General features: G+C 42.3%; 1 protein-coding gene across 5 annotated transcripts in view; it reads left to right on the top strand.

Annotated features, from left to right (window-relative positions):
- Positions 1 to 27,127, top strand: part of cadm3 (cell adhesion molecule 3) — an 89,805-nt gene that overhangs the window by 40,035 nt on the left and 22,643 nt on the right. For all 5 annotated transcript variants that reach the window (XR_002761728.2, XM_023424528.2, XM_023424530.2 and 2 more), the window contains exons 4-5: positions 13,520 to 13,672; positions 19,677 to 19,814. Coding sequence is in view for 4 of the 5 variants with exons in the window: in XM_023424528.2 (XP_023280296.1) it covers positions 13,520 to 13,672; positions 19,677 to 19,814 (291 nt within the window). In the remaining variant the exon portion in view is untranslated. The remainder of the gene's footprint in view (positions 1 to 13,519; positions 13,673 to 19,676; positions 19,815 to 27,127) is intronic.

Genomic DNA, 27,127 nt, shown 5'->3' on the forward strand with positions numbered 1-27,127 from the left:
GGGGTTAGGAGGAAGAAGCGAGAGGGAGCAGCATCTCCCCACTGTGGTGCTCCAACATTGCACAGCAGATGCTGTACTTTGGAACGCAGAGAGGGGAGAGGAGCATGATGGGAGCTCAGAATTCATCCCATATCTTCCCTTCAAAGTGCAGCAGATGGAGGGAAAAAGATGGAAATTAAGATCTTGTGTTTTGAAAACAGAAAGATAGAAAAATAAAGGAGGAACGGGAGTTAGTGGTTGATGTAGGAGAGATGAAACGTGATGATAAGGGACAAGAACGTAGAGAGGAGTGGTAAACGGAAGACAACAGTTTTATGGGGGAGAGAGTAGCAGATAGAGAGAGAGAGAGAGAGAGAGAGAGAGACAGGGGGGAGAAAAAAAAGAAAAGACGATTTTTGACTTGATCTGAATTTATTTATTTAGAATTTATTGGTGTTTTCTGATGTGCCACTAAACCACGGTTAAGTATTAGTTAAGTTTAGACCCCAAACTGTTTGGTTAAGGTTCTGCAACACTCATGGTCATGTTTAAAAGAACTACATAAATCTGGAGTAACTGATGATTCCTTTTGGGTGCAGCACAACAGGCAGTATACGAGACATTTTACCACCTCCGAAGTTGTCATTGCTAACACGTTTGCAATAAATAGAACTCCAATATTCTCTCTCCTATTAGCTCTATTTTGGTCTCTGTATCCAGCTCTTTAGCTGCTAAATGCTTCAACATGTTTCTGATTTTGCCTGTTTGCCATTTGGTGCTCAGCAGGAAGCGCACAGGTTTTTTTTTTTACATTTTTTTAGTTTTTTGCTGAAACCAGCTTGAAGCAAGATCTATGAGCAGAAACAGTGAGGTTGTGAGCTGAAAAACACCAAAAAGCTCTGTGGTGCCTCTGTAGAGCTGATAATTCTCTGTGGGTGCGACTCCATCCACATTACGCTCAGTCGTCCGATCTACTGTGAGTATGAAAGTATCGACTCGTGCGCCTTCAAAGTCGAGGAAAGATTGCGATTGTAGTTAAAAGAGACCAGTGTTGACTATAGGAAAATAAAGAGTCATTTTGTGACAACGTTCTGCTCCTTTGGGTTGACATGGAAAAAACAGTCCAGCCGAGAAAGGGAAAGAGGAAGTAAGCACAGACAGATTAAGAAAGTAAAAATAAAAAGGATGGTGGGATCTATCAAGTGAGGCAGGGAGGAGAAAAACTGTGACTGAAAATTCCTCAATGATCCAAAAGATAGATTGAAAGAGAGCAGCAAGTCATCTATGCAGTTGGCCCGAGCAGCACAGCGCAGACAGTGTGCTTCAGAGTTAAGACAGCAAGACATGAAGGGATGAGAGTTCGGAGTACAGAGAAAAAGACAGATATACTAGAACAGGAACGGAAAAAGGAAAAGAAATAAGAGAGTTGATTGAAGAGAGGAGAAGAAGAAGAGGAGATGGGGAATGAGAAAAATCTCACAAGTCCTCCACCGGTACGTTCCAGCGCCGCACAGCGTGCACCAAGTTTTGGAGAGTGGAGAAAGATGTATGGAGCGGAGGGAGCAAAGACTGGACGAAAAAGCATGATGAGACATAGAAGAAGAAGAAGAAAATGATGACTGACAAATCCTCACAGTGACGGCTGCCTCACTGCAGAGTAGAAAATGCACTACGGCGAGATCAGAGCCACGAAGACGGAGGAATGAGATAAATAACAGAAGACAGAAGGATGGATGTTGCTCTGAATTCAAGTACTTTAAACTAAATCTAAACAGGTGACCCTATTAAGAATAACAGACGGAGTTGTAGGTGTGACATTATAGAGAGAAGAGGAATGAGTCCGAGGATACAGAGAAAGGGACCTTGAATTTAATTTAGAAAGGTTTCGTATTCACAAATAATGTAAAAAAAAAAGGGCTGTGATATATGAAATGCAGATTTTGCCGGGGTAATCATTGATTCGATCCAATACTCCGTGGTAGATCGAAAGCTCAAGCTGACTTTTATCATTATCTCGGCAACCAAAGCCATTGATATCAGTTTAATTTGACCCTGCTTTACACAGATGAGAGGCGATACGGGGAGATGAAGACACAGCAGAAGGGACATAGTGTGGGCTCTTTTTTATTTTTTTTTTAAATGGAAGTGAACAGAATTTTTTCTTATTTTTTTTAAAAAGCTGAAGAACAAAACTGAGAAAAGCAGCCTGGTTCCAGTGGGGCAGAGCAAAATGAGAGTCCTGCAACTAAAACTGACTAGATAAAGATAAAGCAAAGCAGGAAATTAATTGTTAAGGGACACAAAGCCCAGTTGTGTTTTTTAAAGCAGATACAGTGACAAAAGAAATTCTTTTTACAGCTAATCCTGTCCTGTATTAATCTGTGAACATTTAGAGCAGAGGAACCCGTCATTCCACGGCTGAGAAAGAAATGATCCGAGATCTGTAGCCATTTCAAGACATTTCGATACATTTTAATTCCTTAATTCTCGATAATTTATTTTAAGACCCTTTTAAGGAACCACAGTTACCCCGGAGGGAACGCGTGGGAGTGGATGGATGGATGAGGGGAGGAAAAAAAGAGACCCAGTGCTGCTAATAGAAGAGATTAGACAGCTAGGAAAGCATGAAAACAGATGGGTTCCTACATTAATGCCAGACTACCAGGAGACACAGAGAGAGACACTGAGACAGGGAGATGGACATGAGGGAGATAAAGAGCAGCGGAGGAAACCAAAACACTGAAATCAAGACAAGGACAGCCCAACAAACAAGGACATTACATTCAAGTATTTGGCTTTTAGCGGACGCTCTCATCCAGAACAACTTAAACAAGCCTTAAACTAGTATTAATTCAGCACATCAATTAAGACTGCCGGATTTCTTCCTAGGAGACGCAACAGCTTGAGAGTGAGTAAGTCTTCAAAAATCTGTTTTTTTCAAACCCCCGTTTGAGAGTCTGCTAACGTTTCACCTGACATAATGGTTTGGTTCACCTGAACCTCAGGCTCTGGGGTGAGTTTTTTTTTTTTTTTTTGGCACAGCTGGCAGAATAACTAGTAAACCCCAGACGAGGGCTAGGAGGTGAAATTAGAAACTAAGTTATCGCTTGACAACATGATAATAACCCAACATCAGAAGCACGACCCTTTCTAACCAATCATCTAGCAGTGTTTTATCTCCTTTCCAAGATAGGGAGGGATGCATGTGACTGTTTTGTGTATTAGTCTGGCAGAGGTGGAAATGAGTCACGAACCTTGAAGGTAAAGCAACGTGACATTGGTGTTGTTTAAAGCTCAGTTTGGCCACAGTGTGAATCAGGCAATCTCTGACAGACTAAACTAATGTTTCTTAAAGACCAGCACAAAACAGACAGTAGTCTACAGTGTACTGTTAATGAAGCTGCTCCAACAAAGATGTTTTCCTTGTCAGGACAGGAAAAAAGCCCTGAGCGTCCTGACAGACGATTCTCAGGCTTTACTCGCCGACAGTACGATGCGCCTTTGGTAACCAGAAATATTTTTATAACAAGTCTTTTGTTCCAAGTGTAATCATCATTTTAAATTGAGCTGCGCAGTATTTAGCTTTATGTCCTATTGTTCAGTGAAGAGATTTCGAAGCCAATTAGCTGCAAATAAATGAACCAAATATATTAAAACAAACCTTGAAATGCGAGCCTGCACCTCTCTGGATGCTTGAGATCTGTTATGTTATTCAGTAAGAATTGCAGTGACAAATGTTTGTCCTGATGTTACATCATTTACATACACCTTCGCAAACGACGCACCAGGTGGACAGGAGTGGACTTTACTTTCCCATCGCAACTTAGATCAGATGCTCGCACCAGCGTCATCGCAAAAAACAGTCTCATAAAGTGAGCACAAACTCTGAAACACACTTACTCTCCTCCATCCTGAAAGGATTATATGACAGTACCACAAATGGAGCACTGTATATTCAGTTTGTTAGCGAACGGTTAACTCTCAGCCGCAGGAATGAGGATGAATAAGGGTATTTGTTTTGGTTGGTTGCTCCTGATTAAAAGGAACAAAAAAAAAAAAAAAAAACTATTTTGGGAAAAAAAAAAACACTCAAAAAACTTTCCTGTGTGATTCAGGAGCTGAACCAAGGTTATCAAGCGTTGAAAGCAAATGCATCTGCCCACTTTAACAACTTCGCTTTCTTCACTCCACCTGTTTCCACTTGTGTGACCGCCACATAACACTCTTTTCATTTCTTGTCCAAGGACCGTGGCATATACATTTAAGGCCGTGTTTATTTCATTAAACTTCATGAGGCCAGACACACGGCTTACACAGAGAAGTGGACCCACAGTATGCAGACAATAAAAGTAAACCGGAAAGTGTGAATACTCATAATTTGAGGTTTTGCAAACACATTTCCTCACCAGATAAGAAAAAAAAACAATCAGATATTTGCTCTCACTCCACCTATAATGTTATTTACTAGTCATGTGTGGTTTCTTTCCTTTCCACAAAAGCTTATCAGCATACATCAGAAATGCTATCTACCTCAGTACAATTTAACAAGGTAATGGGGCTCTGGTGATTTACAAACCATGGTAGACAGGAATGGTCTCGCCTACTGGGAGGATATTGAGTAGGCAGACTTTAACTGTGGTGAAAACCACTAACTTGTAAATCATTCCATTAAAAACGCATGCTAAGCACTTCTGAAGTTTATAGCGCTAAGCAATCTTAAGTGAAACGAGCACAATGCAAAAAAACATCGAAATTGATGGTTGGATCCCCAGTCAGCCTCTCGGAGAACGAGACAAAGCGCCAATGACTGCTCGCAACACAGTGCGAGACGCTAGTCCAGATGCAGGGCGGGAGTTGTTTTTTGACATTTTCTGATAAACTATTGATCCACATCGCATCATTCAAAGTTTTCTTGGTGTCTGGGAAGGCTCTCTGGAGGATGTATTAACAACAACCATCACAGGACCGAAAGACTGCAGGAGAGACTTTTGAAATCTAGCACTTGAAAGAAGCCTTTTTCTATGTTTTCTCTTTCTCGTCTGAACTCTGTATTTTTCCATGTGTCCTTAAAAATAATCACGTGTAAAGGAAGACAAGGCGGGAGGAGAAGAAAGAGACAGGCGCGCAGAGGATTCAACGTTGAAAAAACCCAATTTATTTTTGAGGTTAATGAAGTAAATATATGAAAAACATCTCCCATGTGATTCTGAAATTGGCCTTTTGCCTCTCTCCCAATGAAAGGAAAATAAAAATCAATAAAGTAGACATAAAAGTAGAGACAAGCATACATTAGTACTGTGTTAGCTTAATTGTTATGGCTCTACACTATAATTTTTAACAGAAAAAGGTGGAAACAGTCATGACTCAGATGCAGTCTTTTTTATTTTTAGTTCAATGACTCAACATTTTGGCATATGGGCGTCTTTAGGTTGTGCCAAAACATACATTCATAGAGTTATAAATAAAAAGACTGCAATAGAGTTGGGATTGTGCAAGTTTTCCCTTCTGATGTTTACCCGCTGTCCAACACAAGAATATGTGCGTTTTTTTCTTTAGCTCTACTACAAGTTAAATCTTTGATTTAACCCTAAACCGGCCGACTCCAAAATCCTAATAGTTCAGCTTGGGAACTATGCTTATTCACCTTTCTGTTGTTGCCTTGAGGCAGATGGAAAGATTGATATGACTCTCTGTGTGTGCACTGAAAATGAAGCTGCAGCCAGTACCTGGTTAGTGTAGCTTAGAGTAAAGAGCATAAAGAGACATAGGAAGAGAGGTGAAAATATTCTCACTTTATTTTGCATGAGTCTGATCCTTTGTGCAGTGAAGTTGACGCGATGATGCGCAGACAACTAAAAGTAGCTATAAACAGAAGGCTGATGTAGTGGCAGCCGTTATGATAATTGCTTCCTCGATTTATTTTTTTCTTTATAAAGGTGAGGACAGATGAGAAAAGAATCTAAGCTTCAGCATGATACATTTCACTCTGCCGTGCTTTCTTTTTAATCCTTTTGCACCAGGCTAAGCCAGCCAGCAGGAGCAGTGTTTTCTCTAGGTAATCTAGCTCTTAGGATGTGTCATCGGTCAGTATTTGCCAGAAATCCCCAATGGACATTTTTCGCTGCTGTAAATACTACATGGCAGAATTTCATTGGCATGTTGCTCGAAGCTGATGCACCGTTGGGAACATTTCTCTCTCAAGTTTAAACTGGAACTAATGCTTCCTTGCTTCAATTTGCACCACCTTGGGCAAATTTTGCTTCATCTTGCTCTCGTTTGCCTCCTTCCATTGATTTTGCATACATTTCAGCTGCTGCCTCTAAATGATTATTTTTTAATTCTGTCTGAAGGTAGAGCAAGTGAGACAAGTGGATTGAGAGGGAGAAAGAGGTGGAGAGAAGGAGGGGGAAGGTGGATAAAACAGACAGAGGTGTGTGTTTATCAAGTGTTTCATAGTTGGCACAGTGATCCACGATCAATTGACGCTCTCAGATCAGTGGGGACGGTATGATCAAGGGAAGCCTGCGGTCACTGAACCCAGATCAGCTGTCGGAAAGGACAGATAATTAGGGAGCTGGAGAGAATATTCAGAAACAGATGGGAGGATGGAGGCGACATGTGTGGGAGAGAGAGAGAGAGAGAGAGAGACAGAGATGGAAGAAGAGAGGCAGTCTCTTTGGATGAGAGTGTCAGCTAAATGCGTAATAGAATGTAAAACAAAATGAGAGAGAGGGCTGAGTGATGGAGGGAAAGAGAGGGCAGAAGAGGAAAGAGGAGAACAAGGCAGGGACGAGGGATAGACAGATGGATCGGAATAGGAATGGACGGAATGAGGTGGGAGGTTGAGATTCAGGTTGAGCCAAAGAGGGAAATGAGGAGACGGAGAAGCTGGGAGTGAGATAGAGTTAGAAAAAAAATATTGGTCTGTAACTGATGTACTTTGCTTCAGCAACACAGGTTTCTCCCCCTGTCGTTCCAATAAAGCAAATTTGAATTTGAGAGAGTTCTCGGCAGAGTGGAAACTTGGTTGGGAAGGCGTAAGGAAGCAGGAGGCAGATGAAAAAGGAATATATATGTATGTGCACTCAGTATGTGTTGTGGGAGAATTCCTCTCTTCCTGAAGGTTTGAAGTTGAAAGAGCATGAGAAAGATTGAGGGAGGAGGAGGAAGAGGAGGAGGTGGAGGAAGATGACAAGTAGGCGAAAATAGCTCCTGTGACCAGATCAACAGTTGGACCTTTGGGGAGTATGGAGTCTCAAGTTTGAGCTGCAGACAAGACCCACTGTCTGGCCACAACCACACACACACACACACACACACACACACACACACACACACACACACACACACACAAGCAACAGAGACATGCAGATGCATTTGCAAGCAGAGATGTAGAAAAAGGTTTGTTAGCTGATAAGCAGATCCTGTACTCGGTATGTAATCAACACACACATACGCACCTTCTCCTTAGCTGAAAGCCCCTCTGACATCACTTAAAAACCCTTTACACCCTCCTGCACACACACAAAGGTTGCACAGCCGAGGGAGCAGCTATTTGTAGAAGTATTTCTTCGACCTGTTCAGAGTTATTAATTACACTCAATCTTCCTCAGCAAAGAATCACAGGAGTCTCCTTGATAATTTAACAACCCTACAGGGCTGCTGGAGACAATGCAGTCATTCCAGTCTGCGTGCCAGAGTCTATGACCAAACCACAGCATGTCATTTGTGGCTCAAGTGTTTTCTGCTCTGCCATCTTTTTTATACTTTTGCTGGACCAGCATGCATCTGTCAAACATGAAAGTCACTTGTTAATGCACGTAACTGCCTGTACTTATGAGCAACTGACACTAAATTAATATTTAATGATGCATTTAATTTGTTATTGACTCGTTTTCTTTGGTCTGTGTATCATACCACATTTCACCTAAAGGTTGTAAAGTGTGAGAGCGAACGCTAATAGATGCAAGTTGGGAAGTAAGAAATTAAAATTAAGACAATGCGGCATTTTGTGTTAAAGGTCCCATATTGTATAAAGTGATATTTCCATGTGTTGTTTGATTATAAAGCAGGTATAGCTTCTATATTAATACTGTGAAAGTATCAAAGCCTCAGTCCACAGAGAAATGCACACAGCCTGTATTCAGAAACCTAGCCTTAGAACCAGCCGTCAGGATTTCTGTAACTCTGTGATGTCACAAAAAAGCAGTCACTGATCTCAGCCATGCCCCAAGCCCCACCCACCTGGACCCATCATCCAACCTTGCTGGATTTGGTTTATCTTAGTGTTTCCCTGAATTTGTTATATTTTCATTTGATCACTCAGAAAACAATCAGCCAATCAGAACACAGGCTCAGAGCCTCCTCTCTTCTGATTGGCTCACCGACCTGTTGACTGCTTTGCAGTAAGACGCTCTGTTTCTGAAACACCTTAAGTTATCTCAACTTTATCTCTGAGAAATCATGTTTTATTTCTGTCTGGTTTACAGAAGTCTCTAAATACAGCAACACCTATAAGCGTCAGCTGACGTTGCTATGGAGAAGGACCCAGTCAGAGGCACAAAACAGAGCTAGCATCCCAGAGATAATATCTTTATCACAGTAGCAGATTCAAAATGTCCCGTTGTTACAAGTGAGAACATGAACAATAGTTGGTGAATTCATTCAAAATTGACTCTGAACTGGAAACGACAGAGAGATGTAACAGAGGTATCTACCTGGACTCAGACTGAATGTTGTGCCTCACTGTGGGCGTCTTAACCCCTAAACCATGAGACCCATTTTTGTGTTGCCAATTTAACCAGGAAAGTTTCATTTTCACCACATTTTTGCCTGCTGAGAAATGGTGACTGCATTTGTATATTCTGCTTTTCCACATAAGGAATGAGAAGAGGAGACAAGAACACAAACTTCCAAAAGTTTTAAAAAAGACTTCAGTGTGTGTGTCAGAAGTTGCGAACTCTTAAGCTTAGATGTTTAGAGTTTCATGTCCAGCCAAGCCTTGGAAGTGCTCCAAATGTCAGTCACCTTACATCTTCTGAGAAAATGAACAGGACTTCTACTTTGCAACTATATTCCTTTACCCTACCACACACACAGACACATACACAACTCATCCACTAATCCAGTTCATCTCAATAATAAGAAATTCATTACTTTCTTTGACCACAGAAACAAGAGCCGAACAGCTGCGTGTGACCTATCGGCAGACTATTTATGTTGCCCACATTGCATCTAAACAGCGTGAGGCTCATGTACAATTTTCAGGGGCCTCCAGATCGATACGCCCCCGTAACTAGATATCATATCGTTTTTGAAAATCCATCACACCTGTACTCGCAAGCAATATACATCGTTTCTAATGAAAAAAAAAAAAAAAGAAAGAAAGAACAAAAAAAAAAAGAAAAAGGAGAGAGAAAAGCCTGGAGTCAGAAAAGATTAGAAATGGGTGAGAGAAAGACGAAGAAGAACAAGAGAGAGGGAAAGAGGGGAGATTGAGGAGAGATGAAGGGAAGAGAATTAAAGAGACTGATAGTTGAGCGTTGGGTCCAGAGGGCATGTGTGTGTGTGTGTGTGTGTGTGTGTGTGTGTGTGTGTGTGTGTGTGTGTGTGTGTGTGTGTGTGTGTGTGTGTGAGTGTGTGTGAGCGTGTTAGTGAGTGACCATATGCCTCACACACACCCACCCACACACACACACACACCCACCCACCCACCCACACACACACACACACACATGGAGAGGGAAGCTCATGAAGACAGATGCAGTGACCTTGCTTAGTGATAAGGCATGAAGATAAAGTAGTGTTGGATGAAATAACTGAAAAATACCAAGAAAAAACTGACAGAGGTTTGTGTGTGTGTGTGTGTGTGTGTGTGTGTGTGTGTGTGTGTGTGTGTGTGTGTGGGAGTGCAATATAGATAGACAGGCAAATAGACAGATAGAGAGATGGAAAAGATGGAGATAATAGTGAGACAGTAAGAAAGACAAAGATGAAGAGACTGACACCGATGTGGCTCAGTACTGAGAAAGGCAGATAAACAATGAGATGGGAAACAAAGGGTAACCATAACATACAATTAAACTGCAACATTTATTCACCCATCCACACAATCTTACCATCTAAAATGAATTAATGACTTGTTTTTTGCTGATCCTCATAGTTTGAAGTTCTGAACTTGTCGCATTGGTGTAGAAAGGTGCTCGAGCTGTGGTCAGCGCACTGTGACATCACTGTTATAAGTGTGTTTGCAGGTGCAGCAGAGCACACTTCAAGCCTGTGAGACGGTGCTTCAAACAAACAAACAAACTTGGTTATCTCAATAGAACTACAAAGACGTGGTTAATTCCTGTGCTGAGACATGATTATCGCTGTGTACTGATGGAAACCTGCGCAGGTTGTACTGTCCACTTGTGATGTCGAGTAGCATGCTAGGTGTTTAGGCAGTTCAAGTAATGAGAACACTTACTAGAAAAATTGGCATTTGCTTTTTCACCATGCTTAGGAATGAGAAAAGAAGAGACAAAACAAAACCACAAACCTCAGAGAGACACAGACATATTTGTATATGTAGCAACTTGTGAACTCTGAGCTAAATATTACGGTATGAATTTTATTCAATAGGACACTCACTAACACGACTGTATCTCACCATGTAGCTTAATCTCATTGACAGTCTTACTGCACCCTGACTATCGTTAGCATTAGCATCAGTTTCTTTTACAATTAGCCTGTAGACTATATAGCTAGCTAAACATGGTGTTGTACAGTTTAGTCAAGATGATGTGTTGCTGTTGATATAGTGGGACTAACTAAAACTTTTGGAAAAACATAGATTAAAAGCAAATTTACTGAACAAACATCACACAAATAGTACCCATAGACTGTAAAGAAAGATGGACGTAGCTTCCATGGCGTCACCAATAGGTTTATGTAGAGTGGTTTTGAGGCTCAGAGTGGGCTGCTCCAACGTCGCCATCTTGGCAGTGCCTGACTCCGCCTAACTCCTGGCTAATCCCATAATGGGGCATGTGTAGAGCTAAGACTTCCCTGCACAGTGGTTTGTGGCAAGCATACGCTCATCCACCTGTCACACAAAGTGGCCACGCCCTCAATTATACATAACCTTAAAACAGGTGAGCTATATAAAAATTCACCCCCCAGACAGTTGCCACAAAGGGGAACTTAACTATAGAGAGCAAAAAACATTTTTTGTACCAGGCTGTAAACATGTTTATTTCTGTTGTTAAATTTGGCATTTTTTGTCTGTGGGGATTGATTCGCTTTTGGAGCCAGCCTCTTGTAGCCATTCGAGGAACTGCAGCGTTTGGCTCTTCATTCATTGTTCAGCCCCGGAGGTTGCCCGTTGAGAGCTAGCATATTAGCTGACTGACGAACAGCTGCTTCTCTTGTCTCTGTTATTTCCAACCAGTTGCTGACAAGGTTTGTATTGTTAACAATACACCAGAACTAGAGCGTAACTGTTAACCCCACCCATCCCTGTCCAATTAGAATATAGTCAAAATTGCCATGAAACAGCCAAGAGAAGTGCTTCTGCAGGATCTCCATGGGGCCACTTTATCTGTCAGTCAACTGCAAATCCTCACGGAGTCCCCATCCGTGTGTGTTACGTCATGCCATCAGAAGCCTCCCCGTCTACTTGTAGTACAACTAACAATACCTAAAATATGGCCGCTAGTATAGCTGTCTCTTTTCATACTTCAGCTCCTCGTGTTTCAGAGTTGAGACCTTGAGAGGATAAGACAAAAATAGTGCCACAGTAACTTAAAACAACTTTGAGTTTGGAAACAAATCGGACGAGTCACTGTGCCTGACCACAGTAGTGTTTTGCTGGTATCTGTTTTCTTTCTGATTGTCGTACGTTCAGTCACTATTTGCCAAGAGCCAACTCTGCATGATGGCGCCAGAGAACAAAGCTGGAAAGCCTTTATTGAGACAGAGAGATAGACTGTTAGACATCTAGATAGACAGGCAGATAGGAATGCAGGGAGACAGAGAGACAATCACGCTGCACAAACACCGTAGAGGTCAATGCTATCACGGAAACGAGCGGTTATTTCGTAGCATTTCATCATCATCATCTATCTCGGTCGCTTGCGCTCTCTCTCCCTCTTTCATGGCTGGATTTCTCATTGATGACAAAGCCATTTATGTCTCTCTTATGTTCCCCCCGCCTCCCTCCTCTTCACCCCCCCCTTCCCTCCCTCTCCACGCATCCCTCACAGTCTCTCCCTTATTCTCCTTGCTATTTATGCTTCCTGTGTTTTATTTTTCTCAGGTTTTTTTTTTTCTCGCCTGCACTTTCTTTCGTCTCTCATTCTCAATTTGTGTCTCCTCTCTTTACTCCTCTCTTTGTCTTTCTTTGCCTCGCTCGGGCTCACATCTTGGCTATTTTTTCCTCCTCTCTCACCTCATCTTCATCACTCCTCCTTCTCCACCTCCCCCCAACCCCCTCTCTCTGTCTTACATCATTTTCTCTCCCCCTCCCTCCTCCTATCCATTTTACCTTTCTCTTTCCCATGATTTAAATTCTGCACATCATCTTTCTTACTTTCTTTTGCTCGGCCCTCCCCATCCTTCCTCGCCCTCCTTCACACGCTTTCTTCCTCTGTTCCCGCCTCCCTTATTTTTCTCACCACATTCCCACTACCGCTCCTTTTCTTTCCATTCTTTCTTTCCCTACTTTCTTCAACTTGTGCTTTATATAATTCTCTCCTTTAACTTTCCTTTCATCCATTTCTCCCCTTTTTATTTCCCCTCTTTCCCCCCACTTTCTTCCTCTCTCTCCCTTTTCACTGCTCTCCTTATGTACTTTTTTCCTCTCTCACCCTTCTCACTCTCTACTTCTCTCCTTCTTTGAATCCTGTCTTCTCCCTATTCATCCTTCACTCATATTTCTCCCTCTCATCCCCCACACCCTCCCGTTCGTTTGTTCCTTTATACCTATCATATATCTCTATACTTTCCTACTTTTCTCCCTCCTGTCTCTCCTTTTCATCCTTACTTCATCAGATTCTTTAATCCATTCTGCACGGCCTTCTTCCTTTCCTCCACTCTACCACCCCCTTATCTTTCTCCATCCATTCCTGCCCATGTGTTTTCCTTCATCCCTTCCTTTTCCTCTTGTCTTTAGTTCTTCCCTTTCTTTTTCCTGCCTACCCCACCCTACTCTCCTCCTTTCTTCAAACAACTACTCCTTTCTTTCCTTTATCTTTTCCCCTTGGTTCCTCCTCCCTTGCTTTCTTCTTCTGTCTGACCCTATAATCATCTTCCTTTCCTTTCTGTTTTCCTTCTTTATCAAAACAAGCATCAAGTACAGAGCCAATATGACAATTAGATACCCACTGCAATAATAATAATAACAGTATGGAGTACATAAAGAAAGATAGATTAGTCAGTACTTAAGTTATAAAGTTAAAAAGCATACTTCATGAGACTTAAATCTCCTTAAATAATGCATAAAGCAGATTATATGTGCACATTTCTAATGATTGATGTGTTCTTCCTCTTCCTCCCTCAGCGCTCAGAGATAACCGCATCCAGCTGCACCGCTCCACCTCCACGGAGCTCTCCATCACCATCGCTGACGTGCAGCTGTCCGACGAGGGCGAGTACACCTGCTCCATCTTCACCATGCCAGTCCGCACCGCCAGAGCCACCGTCACCGTGCTAGGTGGGTCGCATATGTGCATATGTGTGGGGGGAAAAAAAATCAGTCATCCGGATGTTACAGGGGTTGCAACTTTGTCCAGACCTTAAAATAAACCCCCGGACTGTTTGCACCCAACTGTAAAGAATATGTTTATTTTCAGAAAGAAAAAAAAAAGTGCAAGTCACCGGTGTCTTGAACAGCTGGGTGAAATAGGTTTTCTGGATTTTAAGGAAAAGAAGAACATATTCTCTTTCCTGTGTGTCCTTGAAGGAGGATCCCTCTCTGTGAGGCCCATCCTAAGGTCACTTCAGAGTTTTCTTTCCTTCCTAGACTCTTTTTTTAAAACCTTTGTTCTGATTGAGCCCTAATGGAGCAGAATGGCATCCTTGTCTTGCTTGTGTTTACACTCAGGCATGTCTCCTTTGAGACTGATTGACGGCTTTACAAATCAGCTCGGCTGCAGTCTATCTTAATATGTCTCCCTAACCTGTAGGATTGCGGCAAATTTAAATGGATGACTTGAAGCTTTCGGCGTCTTTTCTTATTTTCTCCCCAGCTTTCATGTTGTTTGTAACGATTTTCACAAAAAATGCCCACTTTTTCTACCGGCCGGTCTCAAGACTGCACACAGAAATTGTTAGCCCATCAAATTACAGAATCCTTTAACTTGAAAATTGCCAAAAGTGGCTCAAATTCACCTTGATGCACCGCTGTGGCTTTGTGTTAGCCTGACCTACCCTGCAGAGTTTACCCTCTCTCAGCGCAGAATGAAGTTTGACCCCGTGGCTGTCTGCTGTAAGAGTGACTTGCTGGGAGAGGCTGCCTGTTGGCACGAAGCACAGAAATGCTGCTCCACCTGTTAAGTGTTGCGTTTCCATGAAGTAAGAGGACTTAGGAAAGACCATTTGTCAAAGTCAAAGTTGACATATGCTGACATTTAGTGCCTAGTATGGGTATACCTGCAAAAACACTGGATCCTGCACTGCCCGTAATGCAACTCATCTATTGGTTTGATCCTGTATTCCTCCATGTGTAAAATTGTTTCCCTTTGGAGTAAAGATGGTTTTTCTGTCACAGATGAATTGAAATATAAATTGAAACACTTCCAAATGAATCCAAAAAATTATCCTTTTAACAGTACAGTGGACCACGATGTAATGACTCCACAGCCTTGCTTGTGATGCCTTCATCCAGTTTGATCCAGATCCTTGCTTTGTCTAAGGTTATGACCTCATATAACTCTCGTGTGTGGAGATAAACTGGCTCCACTCATCTTCTGTGAGATGGATGTTATTACCTACGTGTGATGCTTCCCCTGCAGCCTCCTATAAATTGCGGTCATCCTGTCAGCAGTGAGTGAGCCTGTTTATTGATTGGATATTGGGCTAATCGGTTTTGGACCCCCGCAAACTGTCTTTTAACTATTGATTTTGATTGGTCGTGTTATTGTTCCTCAGTGTCAGCTAATGCTGGCTGTATTTCATGGTTTCTCTTGAAGATGAGAACAAAGCAGTGCGCTTGGCAATAATATAATGTACCAGCTAATTGCTGTACAACCACAATGGGGACTTAATGTACACGTGGGAGAGACAGCTGGTCAGATATTGCTGTGACGCTGTGGAGGGCAGATTTACGGCCGAACCTCGTAGGGCATCCGGTGCCACCTTTAAATTGCTGTGTAATGAAACTGAGACATTGTTTGTGCTGATCACAAAAAAACCTGCATCCATACAAATTGGCTTCCATCATTTAATTTTGCATACCTTCTGATACAGCCAAGAGTTAGTTTTTACTCCAAGCTTGTTTGTGATAGTGAGGAGGGTTTTTTTTATTATTAGTTTTTGCCATTTCTTCTCTGCTTTTCTTATCCAATACATCATAATTTGCCAACAAATTAAACTTGGATGAAAACCGAGCCGCGTCGGGTTTCTGGAAAATGTATTTAGTGGAAAGAGGAGATGCTAAAATTGAGATATTTAGGGCGGGGCAGGGAGGCCTGTGTTTACAACGGCTGTTATGTAGCTGAAGGGCCACAGGGCTGTTCCCCTAAAATTTGGGGTTTGTGAGTCGACAGCTGTGGAAGCATCCTTGAATAAATCATTTTGTTGATATTTATTCAAATGTTTTGGCAGTGCTGCAAAGTATGTCAGAAAGAATGAAATGTGCTTCCCATGGACAACGGCATGAGCAGTGCGTTTAAAATGTTAATGTGATGTTTGTGTGTGTTTGTGTAAAGGGGGGGGGGTTATGTAACTGGAAGCATGTTGAAGGCGGGTCTACTTTATCTCTTTAAATTCAAATGAATATGAGAATCACTCCTCCTATTTCTTCCAATATTTGCAGTAATTGTGATTCAGGCATTTTTTATTCGCTGTAATTGACAGCTGTGACACTGTATGCTGCGTTCAATAAATATTTCATGACCCCTGAGAGGGAGCCAAACCATTAAAAATGTATGGTAAAATGTCTAAAACGCATGGACCCCTATGGGAGAATCAGCCAAAGATATCGAGTTTTGGCAGAGCGGTGTTCACGCGTGAGTGTTTTATTCTTGTTTTGACATGTGGAGGGTTTTTGACACACACACGTAAACACACACAAAACATAACCGCTGAGCATGGTCAGTTTTAAATGGTCGTGTGTCTGTTAGAATAAAATGGGTGGCGTGCCTGCGCGCTCCCTCCTGAGCTAAGCAGAGAATGATTTATAATGGCTTTATTCTCTTTTATTCTCCTTGTAGAGGAAAGGGTCTCGACAGGGCTTCTCCAGCCAATTCTATACGTGCAGTATTATTCCCTCATTAATATTCAATGCTACTTTACTGCCAGAGAGCTTCCGCACACAGTGCACTACATCAAATACTGCTACATTAAAAATTGACCACATTTTTATTTTTTTGATCTATACCTTGGTTAGTTCATGGCACTTTATATTGGTTCTTCCCTTTCTGTCCATTTGTCTGTCTTAACTGTGGGAGGTGGGCAAAGTATCAGGAGCTACTTTCAATATCATTTAAGGAACATGAGCTCCATTAACATCTATTTATCTTTCTGTCTATCTATATTTTCTCTCCTCTGTCTTTCCTCGCTCGCTGACTACTCGTCTTATTTTGGAAACGTGGCGTGAAAAACACATTTTTACAAATTAAGTTGTTGCAAAACCTTAATTTGAATGAAAATCAGTTTTCCTCTTGGCAGCGCCTCATGCCCTGGTCTCTAACTTTCTGTCTAACTTTCTCTGCCTCTACTCTTTCACCCCCATCTCTCTGTCCATCACTCCCTCTTTCCTCCATTAAAGCAGAAGATGGCGGGATAGGTGGTACGACTGCAGACCGAATGTTCATTATTTTCAAGAGCAGAATGACAGTAAACTCCGCCAACACTTGGAGAAAAGTGCCGCCCACAGTGGCTCCAGATGGAGTACGGAGAGAAAAGTTTAATTTTCTCCTCTCTTGCCTTTCGACCGCAGCAGTGGAGGCAAAGTGGATACTTAAATATTTGGCAGAATAGACGTGTGGCTCTTCTGCTTCCGTTGTTTTTTTTTTGTTTGTTTTTTTCACTTCGACTCGTGCTCCAAGTTAAAACAGTAATCAGAGCGAAAATGTTTCTCATTTTAACCGACAGTGAGCGCAGGGAATCTGGAAGAACACCTTCGGGAGGGAGGAGAAGGAATCATGAAATTTTGGTTTGGCTGGGGGCGTCCTGGTGTTTCAATTGGCAGTTTGATTCTGACCTTTGGCTAATGTCATCCCTCTGTCCCTTTCAGCTTTTTCTGCAAACAGTCACCCAAGGCTCCAGCGTTCGCCCCAAAGAAAAACATTTAGTCTGCCTGAGTCATTCCATCTCCCATTTTGGCTTTTAGCTAATGAATTCCGGGAGTCCTGTTTAATAATCTCTGCAAAATATAATTTATTTCTTTGACATTCTGAACTGTCCTGAAGTAACTGAGAGTGAACAGTCATACAATGCTATTTACCACACTGGCTTGAGCTGCAGAGATGCTGAGGCTGTCAGAGGTAATGCAGAGCCCACGCTGCTGATTTTAAAAGGATAATGCATTATTATTTATTTCAACAAATTAATTGCTCTTCCGTCTTCTTCTCAGTAGGCAGCCGTCCTGCCTTTTAAGGCTTCACTGCAAATCCTGGAATACTTAATATGCGCACCTGAAGAACTGTTCTGAATGTTAAATTGATGAAGAATTTTTATCTTTTTTCTGTTGGGAATATATTTTGTCTCTGTATTCAGCTTCTGTAATCTTGTGTCATGTTTTCAAGTCTTACTAAAAATGTGGTTCGCATTTCACTTCCTCAGAATCATCACAGGAGTGATATGTACAGTACTTATGAGTCCAGCCTTTCTGCAGGGTATTAATACAGATAAGATTAGACATAGTAAGAGTCTACTGTGTGTTCTCATGGACCTTTCCTGTAAAATATGCAGCACTAATGGCATTTTTCAATCAATTGAGACCATTTGAAATGAATTTCAATGTCAAAAAAGCTAATCATTTGTTAGTGCTAATGAGTGTATATGGAACATTCAGACTACTATAGTGTTTTTCTCCATGCAACCAAGGATGCACATGTAATTGGGTCCAATACTGACCTTATTTTAGGAAGCAGGTCAGGTAATGGCAAGACAGATCATTAAATACAGTTTCTCTGTCAGTGTCGCTATAAAATTCAGTGAAACTACCATAAACATTTATTAATTCATCTTTACAAAAACTTATTGACAGTGATTCCATACAGGGCTGCAACTAACAATTAGATTAATCTGCTAATTATTTTCTTGATTAATCATGTCTATGAACTGTCAAAAAATCCTGTTGTAATTTCAGACAGCCCAAGGTAATTTACTGTATTCATATTTATTCAAAAAAATTCAGGCTGCAAAACCCAAAGATATTCAGTTTACTATCATATCAGGCACGAATCAGCGAATCTTCACATTCGAGAAGCTGGAAGCAGAAAACATTTGGTGTCTTTACTTGGAAAAAAAACTTGTACATAGTAAGCGATCAATTGTCAGATTCATTTTCTTTTGATCAACTAATTGAATAACTGACCAGTCATTGCAGCTCTAGTTCTACATTTCCTACTAACGTGACCTTCAAACTAAACAATCAAATAAAAATAAAGGCTTTTTTTTTTAATCTGTTGAACTGTTGCCATGACAACATTTTTTTTTTTTTTTTTTTTTTTTTACAGCACCCTCCAAAACCGTTACAGGTGACCGTTACAGAAAGGCTTCATACTGGTTCAGACTGGTTTCTGATCTGCCGTCGACACTGTAAAGGTGTCGTTGAGTTACGGCACAAAAAACTTCTTGGTCAGAATTGGAGAACCACTGTGTCAGGAAATTAGGGGCAAACAGCGCCGTCTAGTGTCACATACCCAGCTATCTAACCCCACTCCCTCCTGAGAGGTTTTGCGGCGCTCTGTCGGCATCAAGCTACTTCTGCCTTTGCTAAACACTCATTATTAGCACGGCTCTCGAGTGGTCAGCAAATATTGTATATGAAATATTGTAGTGCACCAAGGCCTAATTGGCACCGATAGGGAGACAGCTGGTTTGATGCTTGTGGAGGGTCAGGGTTAACAGAAGCTTTACAGAATTTTGAGCCACTGTGCAATGACTGTGAACAATTTTGGGTGCAAATGATAGCAAGCCTGCATCATTATTCATTTTCTTCTTCTTTTTTTTTTTTTTTGCCCAGCTGGTTTCCATGAGAGCTCTAAAAATTTGTCGAAAAAGAAATTCAAGCTTGACTGTGATATTGAGGTTGCTGTATCAAGTTATGCTGTTAACGTTCTTTATTTTCCCCCATAATTCAGTACAATACAACTTTGCAAACATATGCAGTATTTGTTTGTCTTATTTGCCTTCCTTTTATTTATTTATTTAGCTTTTTTTGCTTTTCCTTGCTACAAGGTGAGCCCTGCAGCCCTCTCTCTCTCTCTCTCTTTCTCTCTCTCTCTTGCTTAGTCCCTAACTCTTAATGTCTCTCTACCTCTCTTCAGGTGTGCCCGGTAAACCTCAGATCTCGGGCTTTGAGAATGCAGTGCCGGAGGGGGGCAAAGTCACCCTGACCTGCATCAGTACTGGCAGCAAACCCCCTGCCAGGCTGATCTGGTACCGCGGAGACCAGGAGCTGGAAGGTGAGTTATACAGGAAGTGTGCGGACACTCTCATTGTGTGTTTGTGAATGTGTGTGTGTGTGTGTGTGTGTGTGTGTGTGTGTTTTTTCTGCGTTGCGGGGTCAGAAAATGAACGTTTGACGTGTCTGTTGTTGTACCCTGGCTTGTACTCTTTCTATATCTGTCTGTGCGGTGAGGACAGTGCATGGGTGTGGTTGTGTGTGTGTGTACGACAGTGTGTGTGTGTGTGTGTGTGTGTGTGTGTGTGTGTGTGCAGCTTCAAGGATATTCTGAAGGAATGCAAGGATGTGGTTTTGGCCTTTGTGCGTGTGTTTGTCTCTGGAATTAAGTGTTCATGTGATCCTGCAGCGTGTACAGGGATTTGCAAGTGTGTATGTTTATAGAAATGCGCAAATTTGTGCACATATCCCTCAGTGATTTTGTGCGTTTGTTGTGTGTGTGTGAGAATGTGTGTGTGATCATGCTGTGTGTGTATTGTGTCCTTGCCACGTTGCCTGCTGTCTCTCTGTGTGCCCTAAACCTGTGCCTGCATATGTGTGTGTGCGCAAGTGCGAGAGCATGCTGCCTGTGTGTGTGTGAGTGCCGAAACATGCTGTGAGAGTGTTTGTGTGTGTGTGTGTGTGTGCGCGCCCTTCATTCCCATCATTTCTTCATGCCATGATCCTTTAAATTTGTGCCTATGCATGTATCTAGGAAATGTGTACGTGTTTGGTGTTATTGTGTTTTGTACGTGTGTTGCTGCAGAGTTTATTCTTGCAAATATCTGTGTGTGAGTGTGTGCGTGTATGTATGTGTGTGTGTGTGTGTGTGCGTGTGTGTGTGTGTGTGTGTGTCATCCGTTGAGCTGCAACATATCTGCAACCGAGAGTGACACAACAGAGAGCGAGAGATAGCGTGGGTCGGATCTAGCCAGGGATAACGACAAAATCCAACAATAAAAGGCAGGGCGGAGGAGAGGATGAAGGGATGAGGTCGAACACAGAAACAGAGATAGAGAGAGCTTTGCATGAGGTCAGACTGACTGGTCTTTTGTTACAGATAAACAGGAGAAATGAGCAGGGAAGAGAAAGGGAGCGGCAGAGGGAGCGCAGAGAGGATGACACGAGCGGACAAATTAACCGGCTTTTTTTCCCTCACAGATAAACTGAAAAATCAAGGAAACGATTGGCAGCTTCTGACTCACACCAGTAGTATTGGCAGTGGTAACGTTTCTCCGAATTACAACCATGTCTCCCATAAACCCCCCCCCACAACCAGCACCACCACCACCACCAGCACCACCACCACCCGCTTCTTGTTGCCTCATCAGTCAGAGGTTTTCTGTTTTGCTTTACCGAGCAGAAAAAAAACATGTTGGAAGTGTTGTTTCTGTCGCCCTTTCGCTCCTTCCACCATCTGCCTTCACCAGAAACTATATAAGCTTAAAGCTATGTTTGTGCTGGGAGAACAGCGCCCTCTGTCTGCGTGCACAGCTCTCCAAACAGATGTCCTGCCAAATCCTTCTCTTTGTAAACTGCAATGTTTAGACTTCTTTGCAGTGGCCTTTTCTACAGTAATTATACTAATATAATTTGATGATATAATATGATAATGATTTATTGATGTGAAAATGCTACACTCTGGCTTTGTAATGCAAAAATAACCCCATCTCGTGTCCTGATGCCTTGGCAGCATTAGTGTTTGCTATAATTATGGATTGAAATGAATCGAAAGAATGGACTGAAGCTACAAAGAGGAGGGATGGGAGCGCTGCCCGACTGAGGACAGATTATCTGGTCTTTTTGTTACAACTGAACTAGAAAAAAAAAAAGGGAGACAGAGGGGAAGAAGAGTGTGGGAATTGTTGCTTTTTAGAGAGTTTGAATTTCTGTTTAAAGGGTCGGTTTATCCATAAGACAAAAAGATACATTTTAGCCTTGCAGATAGGTTTGGTATTATTCGGCCATGTTTTGAGATATCCAACTCTATGTTGTGGTGCTCACAACATTGAAAAGTTTCATAAAAAAAAAAAAAAAAAAAAATCAACAGCAACATGTCTCTCCAGAAAACAATGCTTTGATGTCGCTGGATTATTCACAAACCTAACTGTGGGGTTTCCATAAGAATAACCTCTACTAAAGAAAGAGTCCTGAGCCCAGGCATTATATTCATATTGGACATATCTGCACCTCGTGATTTACATGCAGCACCGGGTCATTCAGGGCCATTGCTGAGAGCAGTGCATGTGCCCTTTATGTAGGAAGATGGAAAATGAAAAGGGAAGCGGGGCAGACAAGTAGCACATCTGCATCCTGTTACCATCTGCAATAAGTGTTTGCTCTCTTTTAATTTTAACCACAGTCCTTCTCCAGTCCTTCTCCACATTAACCATACCTTAAATGCGTGGTAGCAAATTAGTATCGCACATCCATAAAGTTAGATGAGCCACAAGAAAAAAGTTTGAAAAAGAATATTCAAAATTGAAGCATCGCAGGCCCCAACTTTTAGTCCCACGTGTTGGTCAAGTTCCAAGTAAGTTCGTGGTAAAGTCCCATGTCTCTGAAACACCAGTCCTCAATTTGTTCTGTTAAACTTGTGTTGTCTTGACGCCCAGACTGCGAAAGGTCTGGAAAAAACAGCCACTCCACAGCTGCAGAAGACATTGTGTAGCTGCGTTCACCGGCTGAGACTGGTGACCTGAACAGCATGCATACAATCAGTGGAGTGCCCCTTCAACCACAGGTCGTTTGCCGTGCAAGGACATTGCAGAATAAAATCAATTTCTAAAATGTTGGTATTGAATGTTAATAAAGAACACAGTCACTGAACATAATCCAGGGTTTTGCTGAGTCAACGTTCTTATCTGCCGATAGAATTGCATCCAAAGTGAAAGGGTCATTGCTTCCCTTTTCGTGATTTGGGCGAACTGAGCCTTTAAAGTAAATGACGAACAGAGTAAAATAGAGAAAGCGATTTGAAGGAGATGACCTCACTGCGAACGATGGTGCATTCAAGGCCTCGCCCAGACATCCTGACGCCGTTCAGCATCAGTCAGCTGTAGCATGAAGCTCTTTGTTCGGTTTTTATTCAAATGCACTTGTTTAGGAGGGGGTGGGTGGTGGTGGTGGTGGGGGTGCACCACCTCCAAAGAGGAATTAATTTTAATACAGTGAATCCAATCAGTCTGATATCAGAAGCCGTGACTTCTCGATTCGATGGATCTGGGATCTCTACTTCAAAGGAACACAACAGGACAGCCACTGAGTCTAAATACAGAAATTTATTAACTACTAACGACTAATACAGTGTAAATGTAATGTCTGATAATTAAGAAGATGCAAAGTGGAGCAAAAGAACGGTGTTAATCAATAGCTGTGTAATGAATTGGGCGATGGTGGGAGAGAATATGATTAGGCTTTCTTTGTAGCTGTAACAGCAGGAGAGCTGCTAGTGCTTCTCCTCCTCCCATCAGCAGCAGAGCTGTTAGCGTCCTCGCCGCTGTCGTCAGATTGTGTAGGTTTTATAAAGAGCGCTGATATTCTGTCCTGACTTTCAAACGACTGCGGTCGATTCCATGTGGTGGGGTACGGTACTGTGATCCTCATGAAGCTGTCAGACCCCATGAATGTAGTAAAACAAAACCACGTGCGCGCACACACACACACACACACACACACACACACACACACACACACACACACACACACACACACACACAACTTTGATTTACACACTAGTACCCGTAATAGACGGTTGATAATCACACACACACAGGCTGTCACACAGTGCTCATCTCCAGCTAGATAGCGGAAGAGCACCTCGGGTCAGTGTGCTATTATTACAGCTTCTCATTCATGCAGTTGTAGTCTGTGTGTGTGTGTGTGTGTGTGTGTGTGTGTGTGTGTGTTGGAAAGATGAGCCCATAGACTGCTGCTCACCACTGCCTCTCTGACAGCTTCACTGACAGTAAAAGGAAAGATGGAGAGTGAGAGTGTGAGAGGGGGAGAGAGAGAGAGGGGAATGAGGGCGTCACAGATGTAGAGAGAGAGAGAGAGAGAGAGTGTGTGTGTGTGTGTGTGTGTGTGTGTGTGTGTGTGTGTGTGTGAGAGAGAGACGCCTTGTATCAAAAAAGTGACAGTGAGGGGCTGCTGAGAAAACAGAGAACAGAGAGAGAGTGAGTGAATGAGCGGGAGTGTGTGTGCGTGCATAAAAATAGACGGAGCGACTGTGAGGATAGCGAGAGACTGATGGAAGCTGTAAAGAGCCGACGGAAGAGAGAGACTGAAGGAGAGAGAGAGAGAGAGCAGTAAGGGAATTAAGAAAACCACAGAACAAGAAGGAGCGAGGCGGCTTTGCGGCTGAGTGGGAGCGCAGACTGGGGGGGGGGTGAAGCAAAGGGGGACCAGTTTAAAAGAAGAGGGGACTGGAGAGCGCAACAGGAGAGAGGGGAGAAAAACGAGAGGAGGCTGACGAAATGGAGAGAGAAATCTGGAAAGAGGATTTAGATAGAGAGAGCAGGGAGAGGAGGGGAGACGGAGAGCAGGAGAGAGTGCGGGAAAAGGGAGTGGTAATTGAGAAGAATGAAAGGCTAAGAGCTTTGAAGACTGTATTAGTTGTACTGTGTGAAAGGGCTATGGATCATTTAGTGACATCGATGTATTGGATTGGAGATAATGGGGATTTATGGTGGCACTTAAGGCCATACCGGCTGAATACCGGCCCAAATTGTCATAATGCAGGACGTGGGGCGGATGGCGAAGGGTACATGGGCGTGTGTCCATATGGAGCGATGTAATGTAAGAGACGAGACAGAATTAGACAGCGGTGGAGGAAATGCTCTGATCTTCTGCTGAACACGTCTTCACGAGTGTAATTCCTCCTCTTAGGATTCTGCTCCAGTAAAAGTCATTTTAGATTATAAGTTACACTCGTAATGATGCAGAATGGCTCCTTTGAGATCCTTTATCATACATCTTTATTTGTTGTATCCATCGCATAACACTTAGCATTGGCAGCTTTGAGGATGTAAAGGGTGTAAGAGTGAGAGGATTTGAAAATCTGTGTTAAGACAGGCAGTCGCAGCACGTTGGGACATCGAACAAATCTTGGGCTCTAATGCAAATTTTCAAAAGTTCCCGAGGCTCAGAGTGGCATCTTGAAATTGCTTGTCTAGTGTGACCAAAACCAGAACAGCCCAGATCCCCAAAATATTAGATTTCTGCAGTGACATGAAATAAAGAAAAACAATAGAGTGCATATATCGAGTAAAGTATTCCCATCTGAAATGAAGCGCAGTAGAAGCCGAGTATATAGGAAAATGGAAATACTCGAGTAAAGTGCTTACTTAAAGGTGCTTAATCACCTCCCACCAATAAATAAATATAGTCGAGACAGAAATAGCACGACGTAATCAAAATCTGCTCCAGCAGCTTTGTGATCCAGTAACAGGACTAATGAACTCTTTCTAAATTAGATGACCTCATCCGAACGTTCAAATCAGACTCAAGTGCTTTCGCTGGCTGTAATCCGATTTGAGCTTAAAAGTGATGACTGTTTTGATTATTTTAAACCCCCCCCCATCAACACCACCCCTCCTTATCCAGGGAAGACGGGCTTCTGCTGAGCACGCACAGCAGTGTTAAGCCATACTTCACTGTCTGCTCACAGCTACACGTTTTCACACCTCTGAGATGCCAAGTAGAACCAGGGTTTTCTACTTTTGGCGACTGAGCTGCTCCACTGGAGTAGCTCAGGGTTAAGCGCCTCGTTCATCCGGCAAAGTTGTTGAATATCAAGGAGGAGTTTTACTCACTCGTTCATTTTGCTTTCCCCACAGTCGTCCAACCGATCCTTTTTATGTGTTGTTTTTGATCCAGATCCGGGGCCGCAACACACGATTGTTTTCTAACAATCACTTTTGTTTGTCAAACGTCAAAATACAGAGAACAATGCATCCATCACCATTCATCAGAGCCTCATTCAAAAAACATTTACTGTAACAATTTTCTTTTATAGTGTTAACCTCATTTGGATATTTTGTCAGTTTAAAACAGGGAGGGATAATTTCACACAATATTCAAAATGTTTGAAGATTTTCTTTGGCTCAGGTGAAAATTTGAAGTAGTCTAAACTGCTTTTATTTTTCATTTCTCACAATATGTCCCACAGACCTCATTCCATTTCTTTGATTATAAAACCAACGTTTCACATCTCATTATTTGGCTTTAAGATTTTATTAGCCTAATTGATTAACTGACTAATTTCAGCTGTAATCCAGAAGTTATGGCCACAAACACGCTTCTCCAGCCTCAAAAGCCCGAACACGCAGGGCGCAGTAATTGCTGCATCCACTTGTTCGATTCTCCTAATATGATTGTTTTGTGGTGGATTGTACGCTTGAGGGTTGAAGCATCGGCCGCCCCAGCATCTCATCTGCATCGCATCACCACCTTGGGGGAAGTTAGTCTCGAGGACGCGGCGCTTGCCCACCTTTGCGTTCGAGGAATGGGAGTGTTATAGAAAAGTCTGGGGCTTCCCATTAAACTTTTAGCAGGTGCTGCAGTATAGTCGGGCTAAAATATTAACGAAGGCGAACGCTACACGCACTTTCCACTAATGCTGCGAAAATATAATTGAATTTTAATGTTTATTTTCAATCATTTATCAGTCATTAAAACACAACTTTGATGATATGATATGTTTTCGTAATGACCTGGTATCTTTGTGAAGTGTCGTAAACTTTTGAGCTGTTTTTAATAGTCACGAATGAAGTGACGAGGTAATGATATAATAAATTGATACTGTAAATTGACCTTAGATGATGACTCGAGAATGTACAGTCAAGCATGGTGGCTAGATAAGCAAATGTGTGGCCTTCTATTTTTAAGCTGGTTTAAGCTCTTTAAAAGAGCTGATATACTGTAACTTCTCTCCATTGATGCAGCATCCAGGGTTTTCGTTTATGCTGATGGCTTTGTGCCGTTTCCTTCACACTGAACAACCATCATTTTTCACACCTTTATTGTTACCTCTACGCCATCAGCTCTGCTTTCTGTCATCTGTTGCATGAACTGGGCCGCAGACTGCTTGTTATGTAGATGTAGAGACCCGGCTTGAACATTAGCTTGAGTGTACATACAGTGTATATCGAGGGTCATATTTTACACTTACATTAAACTTGCATTAACTGCTGTTTTCTGGCCACATGGGAGAAGCAGAAAGAAGCTGCACTCAACACTGATGTATTATCAGCTCATAAAGATGATATGTGGAACTCGTTACAGTGAAAGCATTTTGCCTGTTTACACATCTAGCACATATGGAGCAGCAGTGAC

The sequence above is a fragment of the Seriola lalandi genome, unplaced genomic scaffold, assembly GCF_002814215.2.
Source record: "Seriola lalandi dorsalis isolate HSWRI2012SDOR001 ecotype SW California unplaced genomic scaffold, Sedor1 jcf7180002054736, whole genome shotgun sequence".
NCBI lineage: Eukaryota > Metazoa > Chordata > Actinopteri > Carangiformes > Carangidae > Seriola > Seriola lalandi.